This window comes from Passer montanus, unplaced genomic scaffold (genome assembly GCF_014805655.1).
Source record: "Passer montanus isolate IOZ18808 unplaced genomic scaffold, ASM1480565v1 scaffold41, whole genome shotgun sequence".
Taxonomy (NCBI): Eukaryota; Metazoa; Chordata; class Aves; order Passeriformes; family Passeridae; genus Passer; species Passer montanus.
Window position 1 is genome coordinate 840,722 of NW_024368930.1, and position 24,588 is coordinate 865,309.

Here is a 24,588-nt window from a genome sequence, read left to right on the forward strand (position 1 = left end):
CCGGGGCGGGTGCGCAGTTCCGGCGGCAGCGGGAGGGCGGGGGCCGGGCAGAGCCGCCGCGGCCTCGGCAGCAGCTGCAGCCGGAGCGGCGCGGGGGGCCAGGCCCCCGCCATGGAGATCGAGAAGGAGTTCCAGCGGCTGGACCAGGCCGCCAGCTGGCCCGCCATCTACCAGGTGAGGGGCCGCGCCCGGCCCGCTCTGCCGGCCGGGGAGCGCTCCCTCCGTCCCTCCGTCCCTCCGTCCCTCCTTCCCTGCCTCCCGCTCCCCGCGATGCCGCCGCTGCTGCCCCGGCCCCGAGGGCCAGCCCTGCCCTGCCCTGCCCGGGCACCGCTGGCTCCCCGCTTCAGGGGCAGCGGAGCTGTCCCGCTGCCGGGCGGGTCCGGCCGGGCAGCCCCGCTCGGCGCATCCTCAGCCGCCGCAGCTGCCGGAGCCCCGCGGCACCGCGGCAGCCTCGGAGCTGCCCCTCCCGCACCGGGGACAGCGAATCCCTCCGGTTTCTTTTTCGGTTCCAACAGAGAAGCAGCGAAGGGGGCATCAAATGCGTTTAGCTTTTCAGTCACCTTAATCATGGAACAGAGCCTGAAGCAGCGAATTAGCAGTACTTGTGCAGCTAGCTGGTGCTGGGTTTTTATTGTGTCATTTACTGCATTTAGATTTTTTGGTGATATTTAAAACAACCCTGTGACAAGCGTGAATGCTTGCAGTAGTGTTTGCCTTCTGGATCCAGCTTCATATACAAGCCACAGAAGTCAGTGCTTTTATCTTTACAAGTTCTTCACACCTTTATCTAAAATGAAGTTTGAGAGAAGCTGAAATACATGAATGACTGGGTGGATGTGTTCAGTCAGATCGGGCAGCATTGCTGTAACATCCATTTGAACGTTTCAGCTGGTATATTGCATAAATGAATGACTTGAAGTTCACGTTTGCAACATAGACGTTGAGCTTCGCTTCTTTCAGTGTGAATTTCTCTGGCAATAGACCGCTGAGAGAAGGAGCTGGGTAAAAGTGAAATAAATGGACTTCCGTTTCGGAATCGCAGCAGCAGAGTTTTAACAGCAATAGCTTGCAGGGTGAACATCTTCAGTTGTCTGGCATTTAGAGAATAAGCGTGACATGTTGAGCCTGCTTTTCGGAAGGTCCATTTCCTACATTTCCCCTCCCTGCCGAGTCTCGGTGCTTGCTGACTGTATCTGTTGAAAGTCATGTGGATATATGACGTTATGTTTTTGCTGAACTGTTCTGGATGATTTGGTGTGTTGCAGGCTTAGTGCTCAGGAAATGATTTTGAGTAGTAGAGCTTTGTAATTGAAGTGGTACATTTCTACAGGTACAATTTAATTACATAAGACACATATCTAAGCAGAATGAGAGAATGGCCCATTTTCAATGAGGGATCAGCATTCAGTGATATTTTTGTCCTGCTCTCTTTGAATGATATGACTCAGTGGCCTGCTCAAACTGTGGCACAGCATGAGCTTTGAATGGGGACTAAAACTCAATTTAAAAAAGGACTAAAGTGATTCTTTGATTTACATCCAGCTATTGACAAGTACAGGGGGTGGATTTTTTCCCTGATTGATTAGTAAATATGTGCATCTATGTCATGAAATTCGGTTTCTCAGCTGCATCCTGCTTTTCAATAAGCTGTTGAAAATGGCATCTTGGCAGCTCTTGTACATCTGGAAGAGCAATGTACTTCTCTGTAAGCTGTGCTTGTGGTGTCTGAGCTGTGCCATTAACAAAGCAGTTTTCCTACAACCCTGGTTTTTGCTTGAAGAATGCAGTGGTTGGTGCAGAAAAACATCTTCCCCCAGGGAAATTGTACCACGGGCTTCTGGTACCTCAGTGTTCTGATTGTAACTCTGAGATCTGGAAGTGTTCACCAGTGCTGCAGGTGGAGCATCCTGCAGCTGGCGTGTTCCTTGTCTCAGTCTGTTATCTCGAGATACAGCACAGCATCTCCAGGAGAATTAGCAGCAGACAGGGAGGTGTGGCTGAGGGAACGTGTCTGGGTGCCACATGACTTGGAAGGGTTAAAATTGTCCATGCCTCTTTTTTTGGACGAGCGGAAGCTGTGTTCAGCTATGATAGTACAGTTGTGAAAGAATAGAATTTAGATTACCTTCTTTTTTCAGCAGAAGTAATCACAGGATGGGGACACAGACGTTTCAAAATGCTGACCTTGTTTAGGTGATTTTGTGACAATCATGTCTTGGGCACTGCACAAGTGTGGAACCATTCTCTGTACAGCTGGTCAGAGCAGGGTGAACAGTGATGAAATTCTTCATGTTTTGTTACTCTGGGGTTTTTTTTTTGAATGTTTGTTTGGTTTTGAATACCTATTTCTATCCCTTACTTTCCTCTAGATTTGCTTGTTTCAAGAACTATGAGCCATGAGATCCTGTGGAGGTTGTTCAGGGACCCAAGTGAGAAAAAGAATTGCTAAGGTTCTGGCTGTTGCTTGTATTTTAGAGAAATATAAGCCTAAAAAAGGCACATTCAAATTAAAATCCTCTTCCATGAAACAGTGGGTTAGAGGAATGTGAGCTTTACCATGTATGAACTGTGGTAAAGGTGTGCAGCAGAAAACAAATGCTTAGGGTAAGTGAATGATATGCACCCTGCAGAAATATCATTAGAAGTATCTGTTGGAATGAGAAGCATTCAGTGTGGAGATGTCACAACAAAAAAGCCATACCCCAAAGCTAAGGAAAGCACAGTTCAGGCCTTTAGAACAGGGGAGAAAAGTAGGTATTTGTGCAGAGTATCAAAACAACCTGGATTGTCATTTGCTCACAGTGAGTGCAGAATCAGATCCTCACAGTAATTTTACGTGCACAAGTCTTTCAGAACTTTAGGAGGTATTTCAGTTTCTAACTTCTTACACAGGGTGATAGAACGAGATATTATCTTAAAAACACATCCCTCAAGTACAGGTAGAGTTGCTTCTTGTGTTTATATAAACCAGATATGTTGACTTTAGCATGTTGGCCAATGATTTTAACTTTGATGTGCTCATGAGGAGCAGTAAAAATACCTCTGAATTATTTACTGATGTACCATTCAACTGGGGACTCCATTCACTATGGAGGGAGACAGAGCTGTCATTTGGGGACAGCTCATGCAGAGTTTTCCATGTGAAGGCAGCAAAATGAAACGAAAATGTGCGTTCTTTTCTAGTTTTCATAGTTAGTGGAATATATAACAAGAACTGGATATAGTTTAGATTTTCCAGCATGTTTGGAAGTGAGTATCCTGGAAACAGAACTACCTGTCTCTGGAAGCTGAAATCTGAAATGTAGTTGGAGTAGGGTTTGAGGCCTGTAAATAACTGTTCTCAGGTTCTTTATTAATTTTTGAGGGTCTTTTAACCAAATATTAACATAAATGTTAGTTTTTCAAGCCTCTCTAAGCTAAACTAAAATACTACAAATTGTGAATATTAATGAACTTCATTCAGATTATGGGAGGAAGAGAGAAAAGTATCGTGGAGATTTTGGATAGCCCTCTGTCAAGACAGAAAAGGTGTGGGAAGTTTTTTAGGTATTCACTGTCTGTGGAAAGATATTTGTAGAATATTTTCTTACGCAGATGGATTTTGCTGCTGGAAGTAAACTGTGAAATGGTTGACCCTGAAGAATTGTAACAGTGTGGTTGTGTTGTGTATTTAGAGTCAGTGGACAGGAAGCCCTACAAGTTGTTGGTTTATAAGCTGCAGCAAGAGTGCAGGCTGCAGTCTGAAAGCGTTTGGGTTACTCCTTTGCTCGGGTGCCAAGCAGCAGATAAACTGTGGCACAAACATGACTTTTATAAATGCATCTTTGTGCTTTATTCTGCCAGTTCTAGCTGCAGGTCTCTGCATGCAGTGCCTTGCCACTGCTTAACTCGTGCTCTGTTGATTCATTTGAGGCTCAGCATAATTGGCTCTGGCTGTGGAAAGCTGGTTTTAGGGTTGCAGGGAGTCTCTGTTCCTTCAGTAAGCTGAAGATATTCCGTGTTCTCCTGTGCTGCACACTGAGTCTTCCTACACGTGTGTGGGGTTAGTGATGGAGAAGCAGAGTGTCTCGCAGAGTCAGATCCTCCCTGAAAGCAGAGCTGCTGCTCTGCTGCAGGTGGTGGCACTTGGGGCTGGCTCAGGACACTCTGCTCTGCGTTGTGTTTTACTGCTGGCTTTCAGAGCAGCACCACTTGTGTCTGCTGCTGGCACATTTCACATTGGGTAGGTCCCATTATATAAAGCTACCTGAGTCACTTACTCTTGCTTTTTCTACAGAGTTTAAAATCTAAATGCTTGAACCCAGAGCTTCTGAGATGGTCTTGCTGGAAGCAGAGCATGGAAAATGGAGCCTGTTGTGGTTGTCATTTGCTAAAAATTTAGAAATCATACAATGTACACACAGTGCTCACCTGCTTCTGAGCGTTTTTGGAAGGGTTTTATGGTGTTAGTGTGTTCTTCCACACGGTACTGTTGCCTCCTCTGTGTGCTGGAAGCACAGATGTATGGAAGCAAACTGTTAAAGAAAAGCAGTGTGGGCCACATGCCAAATGATGGTAAATTCAAATAGAAATAGCCCTTGTAAGCAGAGAATAAAATGTGGTACTGGTAGACCAAATATTTTTCAAACTAAAATAACTTTCTGAATATGCTGGGTAAGTTTGAAATAACAGTTCATCCCGTAGTTAACTAAACATTAAAATTGAATGTTTTCCTGTAATACTTGCTTTGCAAATGGACTTTGTCCAAAGGTTCTCTTTAGTTGAGTCTTCAAAAGATGTGGCTTCCACTGAAATATCACTGCTACTTTCTCGTAAACATGAGAATTACCAGGTTTTAGATCGGTGTCACTTGCATGACCCAAGTGTCTGTTTGGGTAGTGAATTTCACCTCATTAAATACCTGAGGATACTCAGTGATTCCTTACTAAGAGATTGCCTCTCTGCAGTGTTCATAATGAGCACAGACTCGGTCTGATCCCTGAGCTTGGATGTTTGCAGCACTTACCACTGAGGTTTTCTGGGCTTTTTTTAGTCATTGGTCAGCTTGTTTGGTGTTGATTTGCAGAAGAGGTGGTTTTTCCTCCCTGGTGCCAGGAGACATGCCCTTGCTGGTTTGACTGGGAGAGGCACTTTGATAGAGCATCCAAATGCCTTTGTGTGTTCCCTTTGTAGATCGTGTAGTACAAATGCCAGTTCATTTTCAGCCATACCCTGTGAATTCAGATGTGCTTTTTCTCTCACCCACGCAGAATATAGCTAAGATTCAACAGCTTGCCTGTCATGTTGTACCAAGAAAAACTGGTAAAAGTGATTCTTGGAAATGCATGTGATTCTGCTAATAGTGATAGCTGATCTACTTTCAAACTGGGTTGTATTTTCTGCATTTAAGAAAGCAGGTTCATAGAACAGTAGAAAAATTTACCTCCTGGTTGGGAAGGAAAATGAGCTGGCATAATATGAAACTTCTCGAAAAGTTTTTTTATTTTTCCTTACTTTTAATTCTGTACACTTTCCATGTGAACAGTTGTCTCAGCTCTTGGTTGTTGTGGATGCTTTAGGAACAAGTAGTTTAAGGGGTCAAAAGTCACCTTCAGCACTGAGGGTGAAGAGATCAGGGGTGAAGATTTACCTGTTTCACTAATGATGAAGACGTCATTTAATCAGATTGCATTGGTCTGTGCAGTCTTTTTCTTCTCCTTAGAAGGTTAAAACAGTTTCTACACCAATAGAAATAGAAAATAAAGCAACAGTACAGCAGGTTTTGCATTCAGTTTAGGCACTGACAGACAGACCTGTGTGGAGTACAGGGGTGAGTGAGGAGCTGGGCAGACCCCGCTGCAGGCAGAGGAAACCCTCCCCTCTGGGCTGACAGCTCTCTGTACTTCATGTGCTAAAATAATTGCTATTCAAAATGCTGTTACACAGTACTCTACTGGACTTAAAGCAGCTGTAGTGTTTGTGATCTGTCAGGTGCTTTTCTTGTATCTGAAGTTCCCAGAATTTTATGCTGCTTCTGTCAAGTACTTGATTCTTCAAGAGCTTGATGCTGAGAGCCATCCTACAAAAGACACTCTGTTTCTCAGATTCTTTATATTTATATGGAACAAGCGTTCTTCACATAAAGAGGAATGTTCTCATAACCTTCTTCCCCTGTGCACAGTTCAATGAGAATTGCTTGTTTATACCATTCCTGATCCCACAGTAACAGGTTACAGTAACATAAACAGCGTGACCTTTTAATGCGATGGCAGGAAGTAAAATGTGAAATCTATTTTAAAAATGCATCTTTGACTAAGGAAGAGTATACTTCCTTTTTCTGACAGGAAAAATAACCCATGCTCGTTCAGAAGATCTCGATTCCATTTTACTGTGTGGGGCCTCTTTTTTCCAGTCTTCTGTGCAGCCATTGCAGCTGCTTGAAGCAGGACTAAAGCTGCCATCCTCACGTGGAATTGTATCTCCTTGCCTAACATCTGCACAGCCATCAGTGACTAACGATGGGGGCTACAGGAAGAACACAGCTCTGACACAAGCAAGACGTTTTAGTAAGAGGAACTTCTTTTGGAAAGAAGGAAAGGGTGGGTCATGGGAGCAAGAACTGGAAAAATACGACATAGCTTCTTAAACAACTTCAATACATATTGACACATTTGACAGAACTTCTGCATATTTCCGGAACTGGAAGGGATATGGGGAATTCTACCCAGTAAAGGAGTGGGGGCGGACAGCTACCCAGCTCTGGAAAATGTTTTTGTTTTCTTCCTTAGGAGATTAATTGAATTGGAATCAACACTGTCACTTCTTTCTTAAACTTCTGCCAGTGGAGGATTTTCACAGTAAATCGCAGTTGCTGCCTAGAACTTCATGGTCTGTGGGATGTCATGAACAAGAATCGTGTTTCAGCCTGTACTTTTCATTCCCAGTATTGAAACCTTCTCAGAACTGGCCTCAGGTGTTTCATGAGCAGGGCAGATCTGTTACAAAGCTCCTGTGCAGGACAGGGTGTGCTGGGAACCAGAAACTCCCTCCTCTGATCCCTGCATGTTCCCGTGAGCTGGGGTGGCACTGGTAGGGCACTGACTGGCAGGTTTGGGGTTGGTGTGAGCGCTGGGGCACTGCTGTTGGCACTGAGCAGCCTCACCTGCCTGGCTCATTCATGATTTCCCTTTGCCTTCTGTTCCCCAGCAGTCCCTGCTAGGTGACACACCTCCTGAGAGATGAAGCAGGGGAGCCTGTGGCACCTGGCTCCTGGTGGGAGCAGCAGGGCACGGCAGCTGCTCACTTGGGCAGTGCTGGCCTGGGGAGAGGCGAGGTCTGATCACCTGGGGGGCAAAGCCCTTCTCTGTGTTCAGGGGCCCTCAGCTTCTGCAGCTTCCTTGCCCTGTGTCCATCAGACTCATCTGGTGCTCAGTAGAGGCAAAAGATTGGAACAGGAGGTTGAAAAAATGTGAAATCCTTAGAGCTGCTGAGTTCCTGGATTTATTAGCCCACGTGAGAGCATTAGTGGAGAGGTCTAATCTTACCAGTCTTTTTAGAGCCTGTCAGGAAGCAGATGGAGCTGAAAGGTTTCATGGAAACTACTGACTTACGTCTTATCTGGCATTGATTTTGTGCTTGCAGTTTGTGTAAAGCTGACCATCAGGAGCCTCCACTGGGAGCCAAGCCCATCACACCAGGCTGTGCTTGGTCACCCACACAATCCAGTGTACAGGATGCTCCTCTGTGAGGGACTGGCTGACAGCAGGAAATTCCTTGTGTGCTGCTCTGCCTGCTGAGTTCTCCACCACATGAAATTTGGGGTGGTAAAACTGTTATGTGCTTATTATCTTCTAAGAATAGATAATAAGTTAATATTGCTACCCAGTGAGGAGCAAACATTCAAACATTTATTGCTTTCATGTAACAACATCTACATCTTCTGGGTTTTCTTGTTCCAAAGTCTTTGCTAACAACGTGTTCTGCATATTAAACTCTCTGTCTACAGGCAAAATTGTCTTGAAATACTTACAGAAGAATAATATAATCTAAAAATGCTTTGCCCTCAGCAGTGTTGATATTAAAGGAGGCATTTGTGTGTGATTCTGGTCGTTGATAACCTTTATTTGTGGATCAGTGCTCAGAAGCCTTTGGTGTAGCTGTCTTTTGGGGTTGGGGAATGGAAAGGGTTGTGATAGATGTGTAGGATTTATTTAAAGATACTTACTGCATTTTTTAGTATTATTTTTTTCTGTAAGTGTTCCAGATCTGTCCTACAGCTGCAAATGAGGATTTGAGGTAGGCATCAAGTGATAAAGCATGTTTAGTCACAACTGATAACTGGCTTCAGCTGGCAGGAAGTGGAACACGATGAGCAAGAGGAGTCTGGTGGAGCCTGGGGTGGGGTGGTTTCAGTGCAGCACTGTCTGGGCTGGCAAGGAGTGCTGGAAGTGATGGGAGTCATGTGTTTCCAGAGAGGATGCTGCCCTGCGAGAGGTAGAAGTTGTGAGGGTTGCTTGGCTGTGCTAAATCAGCTGGTTTAGTTCTCAGAATTAATTATGTTTAACTAGCAGGATGAGTAGATGTATGAAGTGGCAGAACTGTTTATCTCATCTGATGCACACAGCTGACTCTCGCTGCAGTCTGTTTCATTAGCATGGGAGCATTCACAGCCCTTTGAAGGCCTGGCTTGTCAAGTTTTGCAGTCTTTTCCATGTGCTGGAGTGCAGAGTGCGAATCTGTCCTGCATTAAGATGTCTGTGAGCATTTAACTTGGTTATGTGATGTCCCTGTTTAACACTGACATTTGTTTTTATAAACTCACAGTTGCTTTCAGATGAGAAGATGTCCTGTACAGCTGGGCATGAAAGCTCTCTGTCCCCGTAGTGACAGTTAAAACAGCCTCTAATAACACAGGATTGGTTCTGTCACTGTCTTGAAGCATTGCTTTCCAGCTTGGAGAAATAAAAATACTGAATCCATTTGATCTTGGTTGGCTGGTTTGGGGTTATGGGAAGGGTTGTCTTTATGCCAGTTCCCAGGCTCGCTGGCCATAGGTGGATTGTCGTACACATTTACATCTCTGCTGTAAGTATTTAAGGGTTAAGTTTTCCTTTCCAAAAAGCCTATTGCCTTTTTCTCTCTGACCCTCAGAGCAGTTTACTACTCTGGAAGTAGTTGCATAAACATTGTGCTTTTATGTGCAACTTCTGTTAAACCTTGGTGCATCCTCCAGGCATCCTGCCCCAGAGCCAGCTGGGGGCTGGGCAGTCCGTGCTGTCCCCATCACTGCAGGACACACCAGTGACACAGCTGGGGGCTGGGCAGTCCGTGCTGTCCCCATCACTGCCACCCTGCCTGTGCAGGACACACCAGTGACACAGGTGTGGGCTGGGGACACGGCAGCAGTGTTTGACTCACCCCAAACTGTTGGGGCCATTTAGTGGGAGCTGAGCAGCTCAGAATCTGTGAGGTTTGATATTAACCTAGCCCACTTAGATTGCTTTCCTAAACACAAATTGACAGTCATGTGGAAAAGCAGGAGTATCCTAATTCTGCTTTATCTAACATCTGTTTTCAGCAGTACTGTTTGTTCTCAGCAGGTTTTTGTGTGCATTGCAGTAGCTTGGCAACCTGTAGGTTGCACCATTCAGTGAATTCAGTATGGTTTTAATCATCACTACGATTTTCCTTTCCAAATTTGAATATTCTAAGTACAGTGGAGTGGGCATCTGTAATTATAACTGCAACCACCACGTTAAACAGATCCCAGCTGAAAGAAGCTGTTCGTGCCAATTTGTAATCCAGCAAGTCCCTTCAATTGCTGTCCGAAAGCCTTTCTTAAGAAAAGACACTTAAAACTTCTTTCTGGAAATGGTAGTTAAGCAGTTGCAGCTACTTCAAGTTCCCAAAGAGGGGTTTGGGCCGTGTGCTGAGAACCAAAGCTCCTGGAAGCAGGGCTGGTTGCTGGTTCTGCTGCAGAGCAAAGCTCGAGTTTGACCTTTCCCTGCATGCAGAGGCATGAGCCTGCATTGTGCAATCCTGGTAATTGTACATTCTCTTTAAACTCTTGGAATCTTGTTAGGTTAGAAATGATAAAAAGCTTTTAGTAACAGTGTAATGAGCATGCTTTGGCAGAATGAATCCGTAGTTCCATTGCCTGTCTGCTTGCTAGTGGCCAACGTGGTGAAACATTCTTTTGCCATAGATCAGAACTTGCTGGAGTTTGGTCTTGTACCCTTAACTGTAGGGAACAGCTCGAATGCAGACCCACTTACATTCTGGAGCTGGTACCTGTGTAACATTTGGTTCATCTTTTTGGGTGCATGGGGTTCCTTGTTACTAAATAAATTCAGTTTTCCCCCTCATACATCTGACTAAAGTCTGCCTCTCAAGAAAGCCAGTACAGCAATGCACACTACAAACAGCTTCAAGGAAATGAGGTTTGCCACTGAATAAGAGGTAGCTAATGATATTTTTTGAATAGGTAAAGCAGAGTTCACGATTTCCTATATAACAATTCCTCCACTCCCTTTCTGGTGTGTTTTAGTACTTCCTCTACATATGACCTTATCTCTTGGAGAATTTTTATGGAATTAGTAGAAAGTTGGAAATATGGCTGTTGCTTGTCCCATAGCATTCTAAATAGAAAAATAACACTGGCATGGTCTGAACATGTGCCCCACTGTAGTGATGGTGTGACTGTTTCAATAACCTGTGCATATACATGAGAAAGTTCAGTTTAGCTTTTAGAGTCACATTGGAATACCCAGTGTGAATTAAATTATTTATGCAGAGGAACACCCCTTAGCCATGAAGGAAGAGAAATTTGCTTTAAATTCTGACCTTGCTTTGTGTTTCAAGATAATAAACAATTTATTTGTGTGAGAACGAAGACCTTTCTTTCCAGGCAGGCTCTTCTGAGTGCTCCAGGTGGAGGGGAGTTGGCCTTGACCTTATCAAATGAGAATATTTGCCTTTATAAATGAAACACTTCAGAAAGAGTAGTGGGAAGTCTCTGAAGTCTGGATATTCTGTTGCATCTGGTGTGGTAACAGCATTGTGCTGTGAGGGCTAATTTAGTAGGTTTTGGAGAGGGAAAAAATCTTTGGGGTCTTACAATATGCAAACTAATTAGAGGTTACAGTGAGCACAGCTGTTTCTGGCCAAGCTGACTAAGCTAGGAATTCAAATTACTATTTTTAGCCATCTTACAAGGTCTCTAGTTTTCAATGATACCCATGTTATTACTTCTAAAAATTATATTTTTTTGTATTTAGCACCCTGACAATAAGCATTTCTAGTGCAACCAGTCCATTACTTTTTAAATGGAACAAAGTGTTTGCAGTTCTGTGAGCTATTGTGAAGATAGCTTCAAAATCACATTCTGAACTAGTTTCTTTTTTCTACTAACCTTTGTTTGGAACTTTCTGCAAAGATTACTGGATGAAAAAAAGCATTCCTGAAAATCTGAGTGTACGGAATAGACCCACTTCATGCATAAATTTGTTCCTTAAAAAAAAAAAATCAGTCTAATTTTAACATAGCATATGGCAAGCTGGTGTCTAAAACTGCTTTAGCTGGCCGTACTTTCTAAATGCATATATAACTCGCTTAACTGCAGATAAGTATTAAAGAAAAGCCTTTGTAATTCATATTTTCTTCTGTGAACACCAATAGTTTGCTTTCTCTATCCTATAAATTATAATAGATAAAATCTGAGTTTAGTTTTAGTCAGTGTTGGGGGTAGAAAATGAGGCTTGCAAATTTACTCTGTGTTCACAAAATCCTGTTTCCATGATAAGAGACTTTCAAACCAACTCAAACCAAGAAAATAAAAATGAGGCGAACTCCAGAAATTCTGATTCCTAGGTAAGAATCCTTTTGTATCTGGCTTTGTGTCATCACCGAAAATACAGAAATACACCCCTGAGAGTAAATCTAGCAGTGCTTTTGTGTTGACAAGGAGTTTCTCACCAGGGCTGCGAGGGGAGTGCAGGATTCCCAGGGCTGGCTCTGAGCTGTGCTCCCTTCCAGGGCCACTTCTATCCACAGTGCTCGTGATGGGCTGGGGGAGCTCATCTAAAGCTTTCTGCCCTTGCCTCCAGGAACCAGGGAAGAAAAAGCATTCCTACCAGAGCCTAAAGGAATTGCCCAGAGAAATGGCCTCCCTGCTGAAAGGAGAGCTCCAGAGCTGTCCCAGCACAGCTGCTGGTGACAGCAGAGCGCTGGGTTCCTGAAGTGGCAGTGGGGAACACTAAGGTAGAAACCGAGGAGATGGGGAATGACCCCACTGGAGAGCACAAGCAGCAGCCCTTGGAGCCACCCAGAGGTGTTGCCTGTCCTTGCTGGGGCTGAACTGGGGCACCACTCCTCAGGGAGGACACGAGTGCTGTTTGGAAGAGAGAGTGCAGACCAAAATCCCTGCTCCAGCATGAGGTCTCATTCTCATTGAAAGCCTGTAATGTTTTAGCAGTCCAAGAAGGCAGAGATGTTTATTTTGGAATGTAATGACAACAACAAACTTGACATGAGGGTATTCAAAGGACAATAGCAGTGATGTGAAAAAATGTGTGGTATTTTGCTTTGTAAACCCTAGAAGTATGTTTTTGTAGCTCCGAGTCTGTGATGAGCAGAGGATTGTGTGTGCACGTTCTCACAACCAGCCCGTTTTCCCTTTGCAGCAAATGCTGATGGTGTGTTAACAGGTAACCGAAAGGAATTGGTGATAAGTCTTGGGTGTAACAAAGTCTCCTGCTTGCCCATTACTCACTGTGTCCTGTGGTTCTGGGAGGTGTTGTAAGGTGCCAGGTCAAGTTGCTGAATTTGTAAAGAGCTTGATAAGTGAATATGGGAAGTGTGGAGCTCTTTGACAACTCAGATTTTTTGTTTTGAGGCACATGTGGTTCTGATGTCGGTGAAGGTTTTGCTCTGACCTTGTCTCTGTGTAGACATCTCTGATTCCACCTAGTTTGTAATACTTATTTTGAGCACCTACCAGAATTTCTGAGGCCAGATTATTTCCTGTTTTCAAGTAGTAATGTAAACTTCTTTGGTCTTCATTACTGGTAACCCCTTTAATGTAGTCAATGGCACCTTTCAGGAGAGGTGCTGTTTTCTTCTGTTGGAACTCCCTCACTTCTGTGACTGAGGTGCTGCAGAATGGGCTGGGAAGTGTGAGAGGCATTGTCCTGTTTGCTAAATCCAGGGTTAGAAATCCTTGTGATGTTATTCAGGGGATCATGTGCCTTCCAGGGAATTGTCCTCGTGCTAAATGTGTGGGTATAAAATCAAACTGAAAAAAACCCCAACATCACCACTAGGAGACCATTTAAAAAACCTTTTTCTGACCTGTTAGGATTGCCTTGAGGATTAGAACTATAGAATGTCCCAAAGCTTGGGACAAATAATTTATCTCTTCTGGATAAGCAAAATGATGGATTTAGGAGAGATGATGACTTTGTAATAGCTGGAAGTTTTAGCCACACCAGGGTCTCGTGTATTTGTAGCTCCTGTACGTGTCCCTGAGGGAGTCCCAGCCTTACTCCTGACTAAACTCCCTGGTGCTTCATAGCTGCTCCCTAATTAGTCTCAATTAAGGACGAAAGGGAAAGCTAACGAGTTGGTGAGGTAGTGTTCCCGGGAAGGTGTGGTTGGTGTTTAGAACACTTGTCCTTTTCCTTCAGCGCTGTCCCAGCAGAGGCCGGGCAGAGCGGATCGTGTGTCCTGGCAGCTGCCGTGGCTGGGGCACCTCCCTTTGCTGGACCTCTGCGCTGTGCTGTGCTCTCCTGGCTCATTCTGTAACACAGCAAGGTGCTGGGAGCTTGGCTGGGCCTGTTGTGGGAATGCCCCTCGTGTGGAGCTGCCTCTGGCCACCCTGGAGCAGTAGGGTGCCCTTCTCAGGCTGAATTTGGTTTTCTCTCTACCTTCTGCTCATGCTGTGTGCAATGTGAGAGGCAAGTAGCTCTCTCACACGTGGTGCCTTATGTTGGAAGTTATCTCAACAAGGATAAGATCACTTGGAAATGGCAAACTGCCCTTTTTTCTTTGGTAGTTCTGGTATTTTAGCAAATTCTGCGTGTCACAGATGAGCAGATGTCACTGGAGATGGGGAATACTGGACTTGTCTCGTTATCTGTTACTGTGACCAGTATTTTTAAGATACCAGTTGGTAACCTAGATGTGTTAAACTCATGTAATCTCCAAAAGGATTAAAAATAATGCTGTGGTGGTTCTGCATCTATGTGAGTTTAAACTGCTGATGAGACAACTACACAAATGTTGGCATTTCTTTTTCGAAAAAATAAATTGAACGTTTGCAATCTTATTTTGTTTCTTTAAAATATTTGTCCTGAGTGAAATGACTGCGGTGTTTGTCTGTTAAGCAGCTAAAGTGCTGTGCTGTTTGTTTGGCTTTTAGTCAACACACTTTCCAGGAAAAGGTGAAAGGACACAAACACCACAGACGAGTTTCGGTTGTAGCTCAGTGCATGTGAAGTGCACGTCTTAATCTAAAGTGAAGGCTATTTTCAAAAAACTTCATTGAGGCTTTGGAGGAAGAGTGGAACTCAGATTCTTAGGGCTGGTTGCTTTCAAACTCATTGTGATATTACTCATGGAGCCCACAGAGCTTGTTCTGTCTGTGTGCTCCTGCTCATTGCAGTGGGCTGGCACAGCTCATTAGATGAGTGTGTTAATGATCTTCCCAACTGATTTAGGGCGCCTTCAACTGTGACAGTAGATCCAGTACTAAGCAGTGTCCTGGAGTCTCTTCAGGCAGAAGGTGATAATGTCCTTCTCTGCTGGAGCAATCCTGGTTCTGCAGTGGCCTTTCAGATTCCTCCTGAGCTGCAGATACCAGCAGATATTCTGCAAATTTGTATTCTTTCAGCGGGCAGTGTGCCAGCATGCCCAAGTGAATAGAAGAGCAGGATGTGTTCAGAGCCAGTCTTGGAGCGAATGCATGCACTGGGATCAAAAATGGGAGAAAAGGACAAAAAGTCTGTAAAGATCTGTTCAGCTTTTAACTGGTAAGACCTTGAATGTGTTACCTGGTGGGGAAGCAAGACTTACCTTTGCTTATCTTATTTACTTATTAATCAAATTAGTTCATTTATTTTAAGATTACATGGTGGCAGTGGATTACACAAGATTTGGCGGAATGGTGATAATGGATTATGCAAGATTTGGGGGAGATAGTACATTAACTTAACTGAGGTTATCAGCACAGTATCTCTGAGAGTAGAGAGCTCTGAGTGAGGATAGGTAAAAATTCCATGGTAAATCATTTCATGGTTCCTGTTTCATGAAGCCAGAGATGCCCTTGAGGAACTGTAAGCTCTCTGCAGTGGGGGGCATTTCTTGTCCTTTTGTTTCCAATTTGAAACATACTGTGTGCAGCTTGTCTAAATTCTAGGAAATACCTTGGTTATGCAGCACATGGAAAGGTGTGAGAAGTGTTTCTTATCCCTCCCTTAGTTCTAGCATTTGCAGGGTTCTTGTCTTTTTTTTCTCCTCTGAAGCCTCCAAAGCCTTGGGTTTTGTTTGTGTTTTTTTGGTGGTAGCTCTGTAGAAGCTATAATGCTCTTAGATGGCTTGTGAGATGTCAGAATGAAAATATTGGTATCTAGGAAAGCAGGACTGTTTATAACCACAGTTGTCAGTCTGTGAAGCCTGGAATGCCCTACGGGCCAGCAATGATGCATTTTTAAACTCACACAAAACCCATACTGCAAACAAATTAAGGTCTGGATTTGCTAGGCAGACTGAATTCCTTTGGGAGTTATGGGGATATCTGGTCTGTGGGATACTCCAGTCTATTTGAGATGAGGTTAAACCAGAACTCTTTATGCAGAGACCCCTAATGTTTGGGCAAATCAAGATGTGGATCTCATCGTGGTGGTTATTTCTCTTACAGAAGAAGAGCAAGTGAGTTAGAACCTCTTGACACTTTAATGAGAGTGTGGTTTATTTCCTGGCACTGACTTTGTGTGATGATACAGATAGCAAAGCTTTGCTTTTGCACAACAGCTGTCAAGAAAAAGCCATTTCACATTCTCAAACGTCTCTATCCTTCCAATAATGTCCAAGATGCACTTCTGGAGTAGATTGAGTAGCTGGGAGGAAAAATAGAGATGGATGTGAAGAAGAAGAAGGGAACTTGAGTTGTTTTCTTACGCTGACGCTCCATTCAGTTGTTTCCTGTTTTGGCAGCGAGTACATGGCTACAAAAGAGCAGAAGTAGAATGTTCCTGCCAGCAGCTCTGAACTTCTTCTGTTATGGGTCATAAATTTCAAGGACAAACTATATTTTGAACTTACTGAAATTTGAGAAGTCTCATGTAATTCTTTAACCTGATACTAGAGTTTAGCTCTTTGATTTCCCTGTCTGTGTTGCAACACTCACAGGAACCAGAACTGAAAAATCAGTTTTTACCCATTGCAGATGACACTGAGGCAATCCGAGCCGCTGAGCTGTGCAGTATTGCTGTGGTTTATTGACAGCAGTGCCTTCCTTCTGGGAGCAGCAGAATAAATGCACTGGTACAGTTTGGAAGTGGCACAAGTCTGTGGCTTTCTCCCTTCTGGAGGTGCAGCCAAGCCCTGAGAGCCATTCGGGTGCAGGTGTTAAACAGCATTTACAGTGTGCAGTGTCTCCCTGTCCAGAGGTGCAGTGGAGGACTGCAGGAGCTGCTGTCAGGAGCCTCTCCAGTGGGGCATGTTGGAGCTGGTCAGTGCTGATAGTCTGTCATACCTGCTGGCTGTGATAAATACGGCCTGGGAAAAATGAGCCCACTTTGCCACGTGTTGAGATGATTGACTATGGCAGCCATGCCCAGTTTACATTCTCCAGGGGGGTTATTTCCGTGCTCCAGCAGCTGACTGGTGTCACAAACCCTCACAGTGCCCGGGCACTGCTGAATTAGCAGGGGGCTTTCTAGGAAACTGTGTTGCAAGTGTGTGATTTCTTATTTATTTATTTATTTTAACCTCGTGTGATAGTGGTGTTGAACTTTAAACAAGCCTGTCCTTTCCTCTCTGTGCTGCTCGACCTCAGGAAGATGCTTCACATAGCAGGCAACTGGTATCTTTTTTATTTTTGAGGGAAATTAGTAAGCAAATCAACACTACCATATCTTAGTTGAAAGCAAAACTAGGAGACCAGGTAAAACGTTTTAAAAGGGTATTAAAATCCACATTTATTTCACTTAGCTGGCTAAAATTCTGCAGCTGCTTGTTAAGATTTATGTTGTTATGCAGCTGTCTGTTCATTTATCTGATCTTTAGATGACCTTCCTCTTACCTACAAGTTACATCCTCATTTCTTGTTCTTGCCCAAGTACTCTGATGTAAAGCTTGACGTAGGATAAGAAATCAAATCTTCCTTGTCAGGGTGGGCTGCATGAGCAGTTGTGTGCTTTATATCTTTGTGAAGTTCTTCTGTTGGGGAGTGAGTTCAGGGCCTCAGGTTGCTCTCTGCCATGCTGAATCTGGAGACCTTTTCCTTTTTGTGTAAAGTAGGTGTTTGTTGTGGATCTCGTGGTACTTGCTGGTTTTCTTGTGCTCCTCTCTACAGGTCTTTGCAACCTCATTGGATTGCTGGGGTATTTCCGTTCTGAAACCAGCCTGAGTGACATCCTGGGGAAAGAGCACTTCCACTTGACTTTATTGTAACTTTTTACTCTTCCACCTTTTCCAGCAGTATCATGTGTTATCATTTTTTTCAGTGGCAGCTTTAAGAGGAAACCTGTTTTTTAAGCTAAGATTACTTTTTTATATAAGTCTTTATATATAATTTTTGTGAAGTTCTGTTCTTATTGTGAGTGCCTCGGTAGATGGATTAGGAGCAATTCTGTAGCTCCTGATAAGATCTTGGCATTTGCTGCTTCCCGTAGGAGCAGAACTGCTAAAATGACAGTAAGTTGTTATCTCTGAGTCTGATCTGCTGCAGGGTTTATGGTGCAATTAAATAGTGTGACCAAACTGAGCCCTGCTGCAAGGCTTCCTGGCAGTCTGTGTTGGAGCTGAAGACGTTGGGACTGCACCTTTAGTGTCTGCTCTAAACACTGATACACAAATCTGCACAGTGTGCTTGAGTGATGGCATGGCCACCTCTTCCTGTGGTCTTACTTAATATTTACTTGAAGATTTTGAGGTGCATCTTGTCTTAGTGAATCTCCTGCTGGGGTCTGAGCAGGATGGGGAGAGTGAAGCCCGATGTGCTGCTGTGCTCAGAGCCACAGGAAGTTCCCGTTTGAAGAGCAGAGCTTCAGCAAACTTCCTCTTTCCACCCCAGATATTGGGGGAACAGGGCTTAAAACCAGGAGATGAGTGGCATGAAGTGACTCATGCTCCAAACCCAAAGCATTTGACTTTGGAAAACTGACTTCAGTTCTAGCCCTTCCTCTTTAAAGTTTTATGTTGCACGACCTTTTAAATGAAATGTCAAGCTTCCTTTTCGACAGGCAGGATCTCTGCAGTGTGACTGGTGTGATTCAAGAAGGTGTTTTGTAACTTCATGAATCCCTGCCTTCATCCCCTACCTTCGGTTCTCGTGACATCTCTGGCTTCAAGTTCCTCAGAGCACAATAATTCCGTGCTGTGAATGAGTCTGATTTCTCCAGCCTGGAGACCTTGTGCACTGTTCTGAGCACGTCCTGAGGCTGCCCTCACAGGAGCTGAGTGGTGTCAGTAATGCTGTGGCTCCATCAGGGCCCTGCAGCTGCTGTGGGTAACTCCTGGGGGCACTGGGTGGTTTCTCTCCAGCCATGTTCTCTGTTAAAGGCAATTGCATTTCCACTGAAGTCAGCTTCATATCCTGGAAGTGACAGATAAATTTCCTTTGGTCACTCGGGATGTTCTAGCAACTTCTGTATCCAAAAAAAGGAAAAACCAAACCCAACCAAAACTCCAAACCACTCTCCCCATGTTGCTGAGGAGAGTGTGCCCTGTGTGGTGTGCAGGCATGCCTGCTCTCCAGGATTTTGTTTTGCTGTGTTCCTCCTGCTCAGCAGTGCTGGGTGCTGGCTGCCTTTTCACACCAGGCAGCAGCTCGCCTGTTGCCATGCCTCCATCCCTCTTTTGTTACCATCCCACCCCCAGCCCATGGTTTTTCCTGTTTCTTGAAACATGCTCCAGAAATACACTGCTGTTTTAAAATAGTCTGCTGAAGGCACACCAGTGGCTTGTTTCTTTCCATTTTCCCTGTGCCTGCGGGAGTTCAGCATCTCTAGAACTCCATTATTCACCAAGTACCTTTAGGCCCTGTGACATCTTGAAAAAGATCTGATCTTTGCTGGTGAGATAACAGCCAGCTCTCTATTCCCTGCACAATAAATTGCCACTTTCAGTTCCTGAAATACCTGATGTTGGTGTTGGAATCTGTGGAACTCCTGGGGACTAGCAGTAGTTTGTGTGTGCACACACATGTGGATGCTTCAGTGTAATATTTTTGTATTAGAGTTCCCTTGTATAATTCCATTTTGTGAGGAAGCATTTGATCCATTTGATTTTAAAAGAGGGGACAGTTTTTTTCAAATCTGTTAGTGCTGTGAAAGGAAACTGTGTATTAGTGCTGCTGCTGAAATAGCCCAGTATTTGCAGAAAAATTCCTTAGGGATCTTGGTTTGGTTTGCATTTTGATGCTTTGATAATATGAATCCTGAGGTGGGGGGGAGTTGCGTTGGTATTGGGTGTTAGGGATTTTCAACACACATTTGGGAGATGTGGTTAGTGATCTAGAAAACCATTTTTCCCGGTTCCCTGTTTTTTTTCTCTTGTTAATCCTGTACAGTCAGTACAGAAGAATAAATCCCTGTGAAGTACAAAGTCACCAAGCTAGTGTCAGAGACAAATTTCTGAAAACACCCATTTTAGCTGCCTCATGTTTGAGATATTAGACTGTGGCAGTCCAGATCATATTCTCCAGACTGCATTCTTCATAAGCAGAAATACTGGCAGCCATGTGTTCAGTTATAAAAAGCTGGCAGCTGATGTCAGCCCTTATTTCAGTTTTGGAATACTGTGCTAATTTTGGGCAGCTTTATGTAAATCAGAGCTCTTCTCCTGACATGTAGCATTCAGGGTAAATTGGTACATACCTGAATAATGCAGCACCAGAGATAAACAGATAATGTGCTGCAGTAGATGGCCCACTTGAAAAGATCGTGTTGCACATGATTCTTTATATGCAGAACTCTGCTTGCACAGTATTTACTTGCAATGTGAAATTCTGTTTCAGCAAATTGGGACTAATGTCCAAGGGCAGCAGAATTCTTTTTAACTTCTGAAATTGTCTCCGATAGCTGAGCCGTTATTTGCATCTGAAAAAACCGAACTGAGAGAGCCCTGGTGGTGTGTTTGAGGTGCTGCATGTTTTAGCTGAGCACAACAATTGAGTACCACTGCCTTTACCACTGCAGCTCTGTGACATGGTGCTGATAACTCAGGATAATGATGAAAGTGGTCTCAGACAAATCACCCGTGTGTGTGTGTGATGCCAAGGGGGTAGACAAGTTCTGTTCTATCACAATTCATGTTTTCTCTGCTGCTGAGTCAGAAGCAGGGTTGGTATTTTCACTGAAGCTGCAAACAGGGGCTTAAAGCAGTTTGTGTGGAAGTGCTTTGGGGCAGAGACCCTGCTCCTCCAGGAGCTGGAAGCATAATGTCTGGTGAATGTTGTGCTGCTTTATTATGCAAACGAATAATATTTTAATAAATACTGTTAGTGTTGTATTCTGAGAAATTTAAACTCGGTTCTTAATTGGAGGCCCAAAGTGCTTTCTGTCCAGAATTCCCTCACATGAAGATGTGAAGTCAAATGGGTATTTGCCTTAAAACAGCTAATGGTATGAAATTAGATGGATTCGTAAGTAACAGGGTTTGGTTTGTTGTTTTTTTTGTTTGTTTCAGGACATCAGGCACGAAGCCAGTGATTTTCCATGTAAAGTGGCCAAACATCCCAGAAACAAAAATAGAAATAGGTACAGAGATGTCAGCCCCTGTAAGTACACTGTCTTTTCCATTGTTTATTAGACGTTGACTTCTAATGACTTCTCACAGCTAAATGTTCTTTGCAAGGACAAGATTCTGTGAGTGGATAAGCACCCAAGACAACTCTTTGTTATTATATTTATTTATTTATTTGTGAGACTGGTGTCACAGGATGCTTTTATATCCACAGAGTTATACAAGAGCAGCACGCAGCAGAGTCTGTATAAGACACTTGCTTTACCTTTGAGTTCTTCTGCTAAAGACTGGGGGTTGAAGTAGCATTGCTAAAGTTGCAGGGCTGGTTTCAGGGCAGCTCTCACCCAGCAGAGCCTCCTGCCAGGCAGCACGGGTGGCAGCAGTGCCCCTCCTGGGGGCAGAGTGGCACAGAGCTCTGCCGGAGAGAAAGCTGGGCTGGAAAAGCTCCTTGGAGCAGAGGAGGAGCACAGGGGATGCTCCCAGGGCACAGCTGGGTTTTTGGAATGGCTGTGTCCCCTGTGCTGGGGAAATGCAGCTCTGTGTCCCCTCTGCTGGGGGAAGTGCAGCTCTGTGTCCCCTGTGCTGGGGAAATGCAGCTCTGTGTCCCCTCTGCTGGGGGAAGTGCAGCTCTGTGTCCCCTGTGCTGGGGAAATGCAGCTCTGTGTCCCCTGTGCTGGGGAAATGCAGCTCTGTGTCCCCTGTGCTGGGGAAATGCAGCTCTGTGTCCCCTGTGCTGGGGAAATGCAGCTCTGTGTCCCCTGTGCTGGGGAAATGCAGCTCTGTGTCCCCTGTGCTGGGGAAATGCAGCTCTGTGTCCCCTGTGCTGGGGAGATGCAGCTCTGTGTCCCCTGTGCTGGGGAAATGCAGCTCTGTGTCCCCTGTGCTGGGGGAATGCAGCTCTGTGTCCCCTGTGCTGGGGGAATGCAGCTCTGTGTCCCCTGTGCTGGGGGAATGCAGCTCTGTGTCCCCTGTGCTGGGGGAAATGCTGGGGGAAATGCAGCTCTGTGTCCCCTCTGCTGGGGGAAATGCAGCTCTGTGTCCCCTGTGCTGGAGGAATGCAGCTCTGTGTCCCCTGTGCTGGGGGGATGCAGCTCTGGGCACAGGTCCTGTACAGCACAGCTCACTGTGCTGCTGCAGCCTGCCTCTCCTGCTGCCATCCCAGGGACAGGGACAGGGACAGTCCCACTGCCACCTGCCCTCGCCTGGCATCCAGGCTGCAGTCACAGGGCACAAATGATGCTCCATGGATGTGGTCAGAAATAGCATTGGATGTGTCTGACACTGCAGGAGCTCCCAGGGGGTCTCTGAGCAGCTTGCCCTGCACAGGGCAGTGCCAGGCCTGGCCCACGTGCCCCCTCGGGGTGCAGCACTGCCTGAGCTCAGGGGCCCTGTCCCAGGGCAGGGTGCTGCTCTGGGGCACAGAACTTCTGCCTTGCTGCTCAAAAGCTCCCGAAGCCTTTGGGGCAGTTAACCAGGGCAGTAATGTTGCACATGGTTTGCTTTACTAAGCAGTTCTAATGTTTGAGGTTGTGAGTAACAAATTCTTTCTTGCCTTTAGATAATCCTGGTCCCAGTCTGTTTGCTTTCTTGCAAAATGTGGGAAGCCTTGTGTGTATTTAGCTTTTTTAGTTGGTGGTTTGGTTTCTTCAGGCCCAAGTTGAGCAAGTGACTAACAAAAGAGCAAATTAATTCCATTTGCTGTATTTCTGGAATTTTGATCATTTTTTCTGCACATGAAGGGGTGGTCAGGTTGGGAACAGTAGCTGCATATCTATAAGAATAAAGGGTCTCTGTCCTGTTTCCCCAATATATGCTTAAGACAAACCTTTAACAACCTTGAACAGGCTGTATTTGAATGCTTAAGCTGGAAAGATAAGTTGTGTAATTAGATTTATTTAAAAGCAGCAGGTTGATAAGTGAATGGATGGGTCAGTGTGATCTGGCTTGCAGATTGCAGTGGGGACCATTTCAGATGCCAGGGCCTCGCTCTTGCAGGGTGTTCTTGGGGTGGAGTGTGAGCTGTGCTCCCTGCTCTGTGAGTGTTCATGAGCAGTGGGTGAGCCCTGCTCTGCCCAGGACAGCTCAGCTGTGTGACTGACCCCCTGCTGATGGGGATGTGCTGTGTTCCATGTTCATTAACCTGTCTTTTCTAATTGTGCTGCAGTTGATCACAGTCGAATTAAGCTAAACCAAGGTGACAATGACTATATCAATGCTAGTTTGATAAAAATGGAAGAGGCCCAAAGGAGCTACATCCTTACCCAGGTAACTGCTGGCGGTGGATAATAAAAATCTTATGGTGGCTGGAGTTGTTTTTCGTGGGTTTTCTGTTTGTTTTCTTTATTGTAAAGCTGCTTAAGTGCATACAAACATCTGTGTGTGTATAAAAGTCACTGTTTTTCCCTGAATCTGTCAATTCCACACCTATCTGTATAACAAATTAAAGGTACCCACATACCCTGTTGTCCTATTCTGAGAGCCAGCAACTGTGCCAGGCTTCTTGTTTGTGCTAAATGTTCAGTTCCCTGGAGACTGTCCTGATCTCTAATCTTGGCTCTTTTTTACCCCTTCCTCCCACACTTTAGATAAAGGTAGACTGGAATTAATATTTTCAAGTGACAGCTCTTCCTTCCTGTTTCTAAAGAACAGAGATAAATCTTCTCAGGAAGAAATGGGCAGAGCAGTGTGCAAAGTGAAAATGGTCCTTTGAGCACAGCTCTCACTGCCCTGCCCCAGGATGGGGGTTGATCACAGGGGGAGCTCTGGGGAATACTCAGATGTGCAGCTGGCTGACACTGCTTACTGTCCTGATCCACATTTAATGGCTTTGAATGGCTTCATTCCAATCCAGTCCTTCTTTCGGGGACCTGCTGTTCTGTTTGAGCACAGGAGTGGATCAAACCCAAACTCCAGAGCAATGGCTTCAGAGTAGAAAATGGCAAAGGAACATGGCAGAAGTAGGAAATTCTACTTTGAGGATAGATAGTCTTTAGAAGGAGTCACTATTTCATTCAGTCCCAAGGCAAATGTGTGAAGATTCTGGAAAACCAGATAATTCATTGACTGATTTTGCATCCTTTCAGTCTTTTGGGTGCTTTAGTCAAGTAATTGTCAAGTATCATGAGTAAGGATGAGGGATTGCCGAGTAGATTGACACAGATGTTATTTTTGCTTTTAGTCAGTGGGGTTTATTTCCCCATGACCTTTGTATATCTTTCTTAAGAAAATGCAGCATTTTTCACTCCCAGTTCTCTTCTCACAAATGAGACTGTGTCTCTCTTCCTCTTAGATATGAGGGGAAAAGATTAACCATGCTTTCATGGGTGAATTCATAACCTGGAACTTGAAGCTGTCTCACTGCATTTTTTACAGTTTTGAATGAGAAGTTGCTTGTTACTTGTTTAAATCTCTTGCCTTGTGCAGGGACTCTTACTGGGGAAGAATGCACTGACATTTACAGAAAATAATGCTTATTTCTGGGGATTCTGTCTCTGCAGGGACCTTTGCCAAATACTTGTGGTCACTTTTGGGAGATGGTTTGGGAACAGAAAAGCCGTGGTGTTGTCATGTTGAACAGAGTGATGGAAAAGGGATCCGTAAGTACTCACCCAGCTCTAGCTATGGGTTCATCACATTTATGCTTTT

The 24,588-nt window shown here is 44.7% G+C and overlaps 1 protein-coding gene across 1 annotated transcript in view; it reads left to right on the plus strand.

The window, feature by feature from the left end:
* Positions 1 to 111: 111 nt before the first annotated feature.
* The window catches only part of PTPN1 (protein tyrosine phosphatase non-receptor type 1), a 29,595-nt gene continuing 5,118 nt past the window's right edge, over positions 112 to 24,588 (plus strand). Inside the window, exons 1-4 of the mRNA XM_039719380.1 lie at positions 112 to 174; positions 20,887 to 20,977; positions 23,108 to 23,208; positions 24,441 to 24,539. Coding sequence (XP_039575314.1) covers positions 112 to 174; positions 20,887 to 20,977; positions 23,108 to 23,208; positions 24,441 to 24,539 — 354 coding nt within the window. The remainder of the gene's footprint in view (positions 175 to 20,886; positions 20,978 to 23,107; positions 23,209 to 24,440; positions 24,540 to 24,588) is intronic.